General features: G+C 38.2%; 1 protein-coding gene across 1 annotated transcript; it reads right to left on the bottom strand.

The window, feature by feature from the left end:
• Positions 1-7052: 7052 nt before the first annotated feature.
• LOC109212321 (leucine-rich repeat extensin-like protein 3) lies at positions 7053-7751 on the bottom strand. The gene has a single exon (XM_019375951.1). It carries the CDS (start codon positions 7749-7751, stop codon positions 7053-7055), a length of 699 nt encoding a protein of 232 aa, XP_019231496.1.
• Positions 7752-11618: the final 3867 nt, after the last annotated feature.

Here is an 11618-nt window from a genome sequence, read left to right as displayed (position 1 = left end):
ACAGAGATGGTTCAGGATGCCTTAGAGAAGGCGAAGCTGATTCAGGAGAGGCTTCGTACAGCACAGTCGCGTCAGAAGAGTTATGCGGACCGGAAGGTTCGGGATGTGTCATATATGGTGGGTGAGAAGGTCTTGCTGAAGGTTTCGCCCATGAAGGGTGTTATGCGGTTTGGGAAGAAAGGGAAGTTGAGTCCGCGGTTCATTGGACCTTTTGAGGTACTTAGGAGGATTGGGGATGTGGCTTATGAGCTTGCCTTGCCACCCAGCTTGTCGGGCGTGCATCCGGTATTTCATGTTTCTATGCTCCGAAAGTATGTTGGGGACCCGTCTCATGTATTGGATTTCAGCACTGTTTAGTTGGATGATGATTTGACCTATGATGTGGAGCCAGTGGCTATTTTGGGTCGTCAGGTTCGAAAGTTGAGATCAAAGGATATAGCTTCAGTAAAAGTGCAGTGGAGAGGTCGGCCCGTGGAGGAGGCTACTTGGGAGACTGAGCGGGAGATGCGGAGCAGATATCCTCACCTGTTTGAGGCTTCAGGTATGTTTCTTAACCCGCTCGAGGACGAGCGTTTGTTTTAGTTGGGGAGGATATGACGACCCGGCCCGTCGTCACGTGAGTTACCGCCCCATTTCCCCCATCTTATGTTTCTCTATGCTTAATTGTCGGTATTTGATGTGATCGAGTTGATTTGGATTGGTTTTGGTAGGAAATGAGACACTTAGTCTCTTTAAGGAAGGCTTGTTTTGGAAAAGTCAACTGATGTTGACCTATGAGTTAGAGGGCTCGGATATGATTTCCGGTGATTTGGTTAGCTTCGGGGGATGATTTGTGACTTGGGAGTGTGATCGGAATTGATATTGGTGGTTCGGTGTAGAATTAGGCTTGAATTGGCGAAGTTAGTATTTTGGCGAATTCCGGTTGATAGGTGAGATTTTGATCCGAGGGTCGGAATGGGGTTCCGAGAGTTGCTGTAGCTTCCTTAGGTGATTTTGGATGTGTGTGCAAAATTTCAGATCATTCGGAGGTGTTTTGGTCGGATTTTTGATCAAATGCGTATTTCGGAAGTTTTGAGAAAACTTAGGCTTGAATTCGGAGAGAATTGATGATTTTTAGCGTTGTTAGATGTGTTTTGATGATTGGAACAAGTTTCAATGATGTTTTAGGATGGGTTGGTGCTTTTGGTTGAGGTCCCGGGGGCCTCGGGGTGATTTCGGATGGTCATCGGGATGAATTTTGGAGTTAGGAGATTGCTGTGTATATCTGGTATCTGGTATTTCCGCATCTGCGGAAAAGGAACCGCAGATGCGGTTATGCAGGTGCGGGAGGAGGTTCGCAGTGCGGTCTATGGCTTGGACAGAAGATTTCGCAGATGCGGAAGGGAAGACGCATCTGCGGCACCGCAGATGCGGTGGCAGAGTCGCAGGTGCGAAAAATGGAAGCTTTGGTGTTTCCGCAAAAGCGAACAATCAACCGCAGTAGCGGGGTCCGCATATGCGGACTGGGGACCGCAGAAGCGGTCGTTGGTTTAATGAAGATCCGCAGAAGCGGAATTATAACCGCAGAAGCGGTAAAGGAACCGCAGATGCGAAAATCACTGTTCTCAGAAGGGTTTTAAAGCTTATTTTGTTCCGCGAGCTTAAGTCCATTTCCACCATTTTTGATCGATCTTGAGAGCTCTTGGACGGAATTTGAAGGGGATTTCGACTAGGTGTGATTGGAGGTGAGTTCCTTGGCCTAAATACATGAATTAATGGTAGAATTTGCATTGAAATTTGTGGAAATTCATCAAAAGAGGGTAAAGCTAGGGCTTGGGATTTTTGATATTTCAAAATGGAATTTGAGGGGTCAAATGGACTCCGATTTTGGTAATTTTGATATGTATAGACTCGTGGCGAGATAAGGAATCTGGTGATATTAATTTTTTGATTTTTCGAGAAGTGGGCTCGGGGCTCGAGTTTTGTCAACTTCGTGAATTTCGATAATTTTCGAGTCTTTTCGATTGGGTTGTGTTCCCTTAGCCTATTGTAACGTATTCGTTGTGGTTTTGGCCAGATTCGACGCGCGAGGAGGTTGATTTGCGAGGCAAGGGCATAGCAAGCTAGGACTTTGGCCGGCTTGAGGTGAGTAGTGGTTATAAACGATGTCCGGAGGGTTTGAAACCCCGGATTTGCACAACGTAGTGCTATGTTGAGGTGAGACACACGCTGCATGTCGAGCGTGGGGTCCATTACTGCTGGGGCTTTGGACTTGGTCCATCCCGATTGATGATTCTACTGTATTTTTGACGGAGGCTTAACTAATATCATTATAGTTTGGGCTAGTTGCCAAGTTTGGGGCCTTGTGCCGACCTGTAGAACCCGTAGGGGCATTTGTACTGATTGACCTCACTTTACTTGTTAAAAATCACACCCTCAGTCATGTTTCTAACTGTTTAATAAAATATGAACTGGCTTTGAAATGGCTAAACCAAAATGAGAGTAATATGAGGGCTGGAATCCCTATCTTATCTTAGTATGCCCGAGGGGCGAAGTTTATATTGACTGAGAGGGGTTGAGAACCCAATAGTGAGGATGACTGATATGTTATGTGGATCGGGCTGCACGCCGCAGTAGTATACTTATATGGATCGGGCTGCACGCTGTAGCAGTATACTTATATGGATCGGGCTGCACGCCGCAGCAGTATAGCGCTTGGGCTGTAGGAGCCCCTCCGGAGTCTGCACACCCCCAGTGAGCGCAGTCGACTATTATTGTTGGATCGGGCTGCACGCCGCAGCAGTATATATATATTATGGATCGGGCTGCACGCCGCAGCAGTATATTTATACGGATCGGGCTGCACGCCGCAGCGGTATACTATGATTTCGGTTATTGTGAGAAAAAAATGAGTTGGGTACTGGCTTAAAGGATTTTTCCTGGCTTCTTCATTTAGTTGCTGTTTAAATGTTCTTACCGCTTGATATAGAACTGCTTAGTGCTCTTTACGAGATTTCTTTCCATCAGTCATTATTTATTGCTATTACTCACTGAGTCGGAGTACTCGCATTACTCCCTGAACCATATGGGCAGATACAGGTATTACGAAGGCGTAGATTGAGCTGTCTCTGCTGTTTAGATCTCACCGGAGTCATCGAGGTAGCTGCATGGCGTCCGCAGACTCGATTTCTCCCTCTATCCTCTTTACTTTCAGTATTTTAGACTATGTTTTGTTTAGGCTGTTTCTCAGACTTGTATTAGAGGCTCTTGACTCGTGACACCGGATCGGTGGGCTTGTAGTGATGTTATTACGTTCTTTCCGCGCATTGTATCCACTGTTTCAGACTTCTGTTTTATGTTAATTTGGTATTTGAACCCTGTTAATTGGTAACGAACTCTATGTGAGGGATTGAGAGTGCTGAAATGGTCGGGCTTGCCTAGCATTGTGTTGGGCGCCATCACAACCGGGGTTTGGGTCGTGACACCCAATGACCATTTAGCTGATGCATAATAGCTAAATTTGACATTATCTCGCGGAATTCAATACAATTCTGGATAATTGTTTGCAATGTTTTTTCAAAACCTTCGCTTATGATTTTGAAACCAGAGGAGACAGAGAAAACCAGAGAATAGAACTTGATTGTGCGATGATAATCACAGAAAATCGGCGTAATAGCAAGCTTAACTAAATTGCGATGATTGTGTCAGTAAGATCTCCGAAGAATCCTCCGTGATCCCAAATTCCCGCGTCAAAAAAAGTAAGGCTACTGCAGAAAGGATTCTAGTTTAAATCAATGTATATATTTTGTAGACAAAATTTGTTTAAGTCTGGTAATTAACTAAACATGGATATTTTTGGTAATAAAGTTTTCAATAGTGTATAGGTATGTAAAAATTTCAATTTTAATCATGTGTATTGTTTTCTTATAAATTGCTTAATTATCAAATAATATTTTTTTCTTTTGTTATAGTCATATATAACCTATCAAACAAAAAGAAAGTTATTTTAAAAATATTTTAACAAAGTTACTCTTAGAATAATTTGGGCTAAAATCAACCAAACTTTAGATGAACTGAAAGGGATTGGGTAAAGATGCAACTGAATTCAATAAATGGGCGGATTAATGACCAGCCCAATCTTGGAAAAGTTGGGCTTGGGCCGGTCAAATGAATTTGGGCTCAAATTGCCACCTCTAGTTCATATATACACTCCACAGTCTTATCTTAGCAATGAACTAAGAAATAGCCTCTAGTTTGTTGTTATTGATATTGTGGGAGAAATTAAAAAATAGCCAGATTTACAACTGGTCGTTCAAAAATAGCCCAGTTTCAAAAGTAATCAAAATTTAGCCACTTTTCATGTAAAGATAAATCTGAGCGAAAACACTGTTCAAAACCCGGAAAAATACGCCAGTATATTATGCTGGAGTTCCAGCATAACTATACTTGAACTCCAGCATATTATACTGGAGTTCCAAGATAAGTATGCTGGAACTCCATCATAATATGATGGAGTTCCAGCATAAGTACACTAGAACTCCAGCATAATATACTGGAGTTCCAGCAAGTATACCGGTCCAGCATAATATACTGGAGTTTGGAGCATCGGTGCTCCAGTCTCCAGTATATTATACTGGAGCCAGCGAAGTATACCGGTCCAGCATAATATGCTGGAGTTCATACATAGGTGCACCGAACTCCAGTATATTATGCTGGACCGGTCTCTGCTGCAGCAAAATAGTAGCTATTTTTCATTGACTTGGTAAACGGTGGCTATTTTTGAATGACCAGTCTGAAAATTGGCTATACCGTGCTATTTTGACTGTTATTATTCTTTAGTAAATAGGACTGGATAATAAAATATCAAAGCATTAGCCTGTGAGTTTATTAAGCATCTTGAGTTCCAAAGGCATTTTTACTACACTTTTGGTCATTTACTGCGAAATTGGAAATTCATGTACAAACAAGACGAATAGGACTACTTCTCGGGTGAAATTCAAAAATAGCCAGATTTACAAGTGGTAATTGAAAAATAGCCACAGTTTCAAAAGTAATCGAGATTTAGCCATTTTTCATGTAAAGATAAATTTGAACGAAAACACTGTTCAAAATCCGAAAAATATTCCAGCATAATATACTCCAGTTTAGCATAATATATTAGAGTTCCAACATAATATACTGGTCCAGCATATTATACTGGAAGTTCATACACAGGTGCTCAATCTCCAGTATATTATGTTGGAACTTTCCGTGTGTTTGAGTTCCAGCATAATATGCTGGAAGTTCATACACAGATGTACTAATCTCCAGTATATTATGCTGGAACTTTCCGTGTTGCACCAAAATAGTGACTATTTGTCAATGACTTTGCATACGCTGGCTATTTTCAATTACCAATCCAAAAACTGGCTAACCCGTGCTATTTTCACATACTTCTCCTATGTGTACGGAACTACGTGTTGGACCATTTTTGGAATAACGGGACTAGAACTATTTGTTGGACTATCTTTTATATTTTATGGAAAATTACATGGCACATCAAATATTTACACGGTATTTACCATTCAATGCTATACTTTCAGCAAATTTATCATTCGTAGCTATAATTAAATTTTATAGCAAATTCATGAAACAAGATAGCAACAAGCTCTCAACGCTCAGTTTGTTAGAGGCTTAGTTAGCGGAGGTCTTGGGATCGACTCTCAACAAGAGCATTTTCTTTCTCTATTTCTCTATTTCGCCTCAGTTGTATTCATTGTGCAAATTAATACAATCGATACATGTATCCTTTGTATATATCCCTGTATACAGTCAACACAAGTTGTATCCTTTGTATACACTCTTGTATTTCGCCTTGATTACAGTTGATACATGTTGTATTCATCGCGCGAATGAATATAATTGCGCGAATGAATATGTTGATACATGTTGTATTCATTGCGCGGACGAATACAGTGAGCACAAGCTTTACTCGTTGCGTGTTTGAATACAAGTGATGCAAGCTAGTAACAACTGAACAATAGTTACGAATAATAATTAGACAAACAATAATATTAGGCTCTAAACTATAGTGTTTTATGAAAATTTATCATCTTTTATATATAATGGGCTTCCCCCTTGGGGAAGAATTAACCTGAATAGTCGGCCATTCAAGTGCTTAAACTAAAAATAACCGATGGATATATAATATATGTATAATTCATGTATAATATATGAATAAACGTGTATAATTAGCGTATAATTTATGTATACCGGCTAGAAAATATAAAAAGTAAATCCGAATGGCTATTTTGTATAAAGATCCCACTACTAGATAGGATACTTTCCCAGCAGTTTGATTTAAGTGGCCCAAAGATTGAAACCCCAAAAAATATTTAATACTCTATTTCAGACTGTTGCTTTCACCTATTCAAGAAAAAAAAGAATATCAATGTACTTTTAGAATGGATGTTGGCTCTCAGAAGGAGTAGTTTGAGAAAAAGATCCTGTAGTGCTTCCCTAAGAAATGATTATTGACATTAATGAGTGAGAGGTGGAGTGAACAACACCACCAACAATAACAAACCCAGATTACTTCCATAAGTAGGGTTTGGAGAGGGTAGTATGTACGCACACTTTACCCATATCCTAAAAAGATAGAGAGGCTGTTTCCGAAGAGATAGACTGAAAGAATTCAAATAAAATAAAATGGTTCTTGATATTAATGAGTGAGAGGTGGACTGAAACAACAACAAACTCAGTTTAATCTCATAAGTGAGGTCTATGAAGAGTAGTGTGTACGCAGACATTACCCCTATCCTATAAAGGTAGAGAGGCTGTTTCTGAAGAGGTGGACCGAAAGAATTCAAAAAAAAATAAAATAAAGAAAGATTATGGCGTTGATTGGGGAAGAAAGAAATAGTAAAGGAAAAAGAATAAGCATGAGCTAGAAAAAATGGAACATAAGTTACCAACTTTACATTTCCTGCATAGAACAGGAAAATAACCGCATAATAACAAGATGGAAGAAAACTCATGCAACACACAAATATTGACAATCAAAAGATTTAATTTACAACATAAGGCAGAAGTTATCAAGCATTTGTAGCGGGAACCCTGACACGCTTCTTTTTCTTCTTGTATAAACAAAAGAGAGCAATAGCAAAGGCTAGGAAGAAGAGACCGCCAATTGATACGCCTACGGCTAAGATTGTTGTTGTGTTTTTTCCCCCTCCCCCTGGCGGAGGAGGAGCAACGTTAATACTATTACTTGATGGTGGAGGAGGAAAAGTACTCGACGGAATAGTCGGTGTGGGAAGTGGTGTTAATGCTGGAGATGGAGAGAGTGAAGGAACTTTACCACCTTCTGAAGGTAGTGATGAAGGTGCTAACCTTGGTGATGATTGTGACTTTTGTGGGGCCATATAAGATGGTGTTCTTGGTGAAGAAGCTGGAGATTGCGAGGCATTTGGTGGTGAATAAGTTGGTGAAAGTGGAATCTTGGATTTGTTTGGTGATGGTGAACTCGGAGTCTGTGGTGGTGAAAGAGGACTCTTGGAATTGTTTGGTGGTGAGGGCGGAGTTTGTGGTGGTGAAGGAGGAGGATTCTTGGAATTGTTTGGTGGTGAACTCGGAGTTTGTGGCGGAGGAGATGTTGGTGTTGGGAATGTTGGCGGAGGTGTTGTGGGAATCGCCGCCACCGGAGGTGGTGGTTTTGGATCATTAGACGGTAGAGTTGGTGGAGGTGGAGAACAATAAGTATAAGCCATTGCAATGCGCTTACGGGAAGGCATTTTTATTGCAATTATTATAGCTTTGTTTGATTAGGAAAAGAGGCACCTACGTTGAATATTGGACTAATATAACTATGTATAGTGCATTAATATTTACGTATCTTACACAGTTTAAAGTACACTTATAAAGAGGAATTGATTAAAGATAAGCATTTTAATGTTTGTTATAAGTTGTAACCTATTGCGTTGAGTTTTACAATTCTAGAATAGTTGATAGTATCTTGACTTGCTTTGACATTATTATTCCTGTTAAGGAACGTGGAGTTGGTGTCATGATTATGGAGCAAAGCCAGCTTAAAAACAGTAATATTATGCTAGTGATGCAATTAATTTAAAACACTTGCATTATCCACATGTCTGTTTATTTATAGTCGCTGCACCGAGAGAGAACAAAGTTCGCTTTCTAAATTAAGCTTATATACTACTCCTTCGGTCCATAATAAGTGACTTTTTGGTTTTTAGCACGCTCCTTAAAAAAATACGTACTCCTAAAAAAAATATTCACTAGATTACTCTTAATTAAAATTTACATATTGTTACCTTGACACAATGTGATATGTAAATAAAGACAAAATTTTGAAAAAATAAAATTAATTCTTCCTTGATTATGTAAAAAGACACTTATTTTGGATCAAAATAAAAAGGTAAAAAAATCACTTATGGATCGAATAGAGTAATCAATATGCTTGTTGGTAACGGAATCTAACAAGAAATATAACGAGAACTGAATTGGTCCATATGCCATATTCTCCGATGAGGTAATCCAAGCTGTATTCTTTTGGTCCTCTTTTATTTAAATTGAAAATTTGTTCTCCTTGGATTGGAAGACAATAAACCCAATCAAATGGCCGATGACTTTTTCGCTAAAAAATAAGGCTAAGGAAGTTTCTTAATCTGAAAACATAGAGGGAAAACTCTAATTGCAGGGAAGTTAAGATAGTCTTTTCCTATTAATCATGATTAGTGGGAACCATTAATCCTTCTAGTTGGAATACAACTCAAGATGAAAATTCCAAGAAACTTTTATTTTCTTCCGAGAAATAGATTCTAAATTAAGGTAAGAAATTATGAGAAATATTCTGTTGTAAGTCATTTAATACATTTTTTGTTTTCACCAAAAAATTATGAGAAATATGAAAATAAGAACTTCCGCTTATAAAATTGGTGAAGAATGTCGACTAATCCGTAGAAGAAGAGAAATTATAGTAATTTATTCCGACCTGTTTCTAGTCTACTCTTGTGTGATTCTCGTAGAAGCATATGCTTGGGGGAGGGGGGATGAAGGGGGTGCAGGGCGGACAATTTTAAAGCAATATTTGGACGAAAATGACTCTACTGTTAAGAAACTAAGCTCAAAGTAATAACATAAAACAAGAAAATAGACAAGAGATATAGAGAGAAAGAGAGGAGAGAATCTATTTCTTCCATGTATTCAAGTGTGTACAATGTGATGCCCAAACCCTCTATTTATAGGATGATATAGGTAATACAAAGGGACTCCATAAACATGGTATTAACTATTGAGAACATGGGGGAAGATCATGGAGGTGTGGGAGTTACATCCATAATGGTAAGAAGTAGTGGGTGTTACTCCCTTAGGAGTTATGGACATCCACCATAATCAAGTATTTCATAACACTCCCCCTTGGATGTCCAAAGATAATGTGCCTCGTTAAAACCTTACTAGGAAAAAACCCTATGGGAAAAAAATCCTAGTGAAGGAAAGAGAGTACACATATTTGTAATACGCTTTATTTGCTGCCTCGTTAAAAACCTTGCCAGGAAAACCTAGTGGGATAAAACCTTAGCTAAGGGAAAAAGAGTACAACACATATTTCCCTCCCCCTGATGAAAATTTCATGACGAATTCCAAGCTTGTCTAACAACTTCTCTAATATTGAGATCGGCAATGCCTTGGTGAATTATTCCGCCAAATTATCACTTGAACGAATTTCTTGAACATCTATTTCATCATTCTGTTGAAGATCGTATCTGACAAAGAACTTTGATGAAATATATGATTTATTCAGTCTCCTTCAATATTCTTCTTTCAACTGAGATAAGCAAACATCAGCTTCTTCATTATTATTGGAATCTTCTCTTCAAAGAAAAGTCACACATCTTGTGAAATGATAATATAACAATTCCTCACATACAAATAGATTGTTTGAAGAACGGACTTCAATAAATGCCTGCATTTGCATAAACAACAAAACCTTGACAATATTTGTTAGAATAAACAAATCTATATCAAGGATTCTTTTTGCAATATAATACTAATCATATTTCAATATCTCCATATAGCCTTTATACTCTCAGTTGTTGGGACTATTCGTCCAAACTTCATATTTTTGAGATGAAGGCAATTTTCATTGCATATTTTTTATTTGGCCAATCATTTATCTGTCCAAATTCCATGACAGATTTGAGCTCAAGATCCTTGTCAATATTAATAATATTGAGCGCTACATTATATTAACAACATCGTCGACGATCATTTTACATCGGTTCCATCATCATACAATAAAGACATAACTTATCGAGATCTCATTATTTTCAGGTACCTGAGCCTCTCCCAAGAGCTCTTATGAAGTGTTATGTCATGGTGCTCTTATATAGCACTTGCCTCCTTATTATGACCATCTTGAACATTTGCTCCTCTCCTTCTTCAAGGAGTTTTATCTTTGGAACCGATTAGTCTATTACGCTTCATGCGTGCCATAAACTCTATCCATCATGGACGTTATTCTATTTTGGAGCGATTAGCAGTTGGAATATGACATTTAACTTTGGGTCAGCAATGTGCCTGAAAATATTTTGCAATTGAATTATCACTTGAACTTCAAGTTCATATTTTCTTGTACGAGGATCTAAGTATACTCATGATAATTCATTCCATGTATTACTTTTTTTCAGCTGCTCATTTTCTCCCCTAATGTTGGGATCACCAACACATATCCCCAACCTTCTTTGGGGACCAATCTTATGCATTGGTGGCACAATTAAATCATATAGTACATCCATATTTGTAGATGGAAATATTGGTTCCTGACCCTGAACCAATTGTGATGGGGAGAGTGTATCATAACTTGTTGGCTAGATGCGTACAAGTGTTGTTGTATATTAAATAATACACTTCATACAAAATTTCTATTTGAAGTTTTGTTCTCATAACCAATGGTTTAGCTATAACTGGAGGCAAACAATTTCTACTAAAACCAACATTATCATCCAATTTTACATTCTGGAATTATGCTCTAATAATTTGAGCAAGCAACCTTGCAAAAGCCAAATTGCAAGTTGATAACCAAAGCACATGTGACCATACAATAGATGCATCTATTAAAATCATATAATAGTAAACGGTCCACATGGCAGGTGTGTGTATATATATATATATATATATATATATATATATATATAATATATATATATATATATCACCTTTTATTCGTTCCAAAAATCAGAGAATACAATCCCAACTCCAGCTGGTATAGTAATCATTTATCATGAGAACAAGTCGTACATGAGAATTCTCGAAGAATCTCCTTATTCTTCAATTTCTGCCAATGAAAATTCTCAATCATTTTTCGCATCATAATTAAACCGGGGTGGCCGACCGATCATGCCAACTGATACTTATTTCAATAAACATCTAATTTACTATGGCATGTGATTCTATCATCATGCTTATACATGTGTAGTACACATAGAAGGAAAGTCGGGTAACCTTTCATAATTACCCGGTATGATTATAGTAATATGAAGATATTCAATCTTCATTACATTTATAGTCTCAAATGCCAACCACTTTGGCTATTATACTTAAAACTCAAAAAGTTTCTTTTGAGACTTACTACAATATCA

This window comes from Nicotiana attenuata, unplaced genomic scaffold (genome assembly GCF_001879085.1).
Source record: "Nicotiana attenuata strain UT unplaced genomic scaffold, NIATTr2, whole genome shotgun sequence".
Lineage (NCBI taxonomy): Eukaryota > Viridiplantae > Streptophyta > Magnoliopsida > Solanales > Solanaceae > Nicotiana > Nicotiana attenuata.
This window is presented reverse-complemented; position numbering and strand designations above follow the sequence as displayed.

Coding starts and splice junctions, on each gene's coding strand:
- LOC109212321 (XM_019375951.1), bottom strand. CDS start 7,751: ATGCCTTCCCGTAAGCGCATTGCAATGGCTTATACTTATTGTTCTCCA.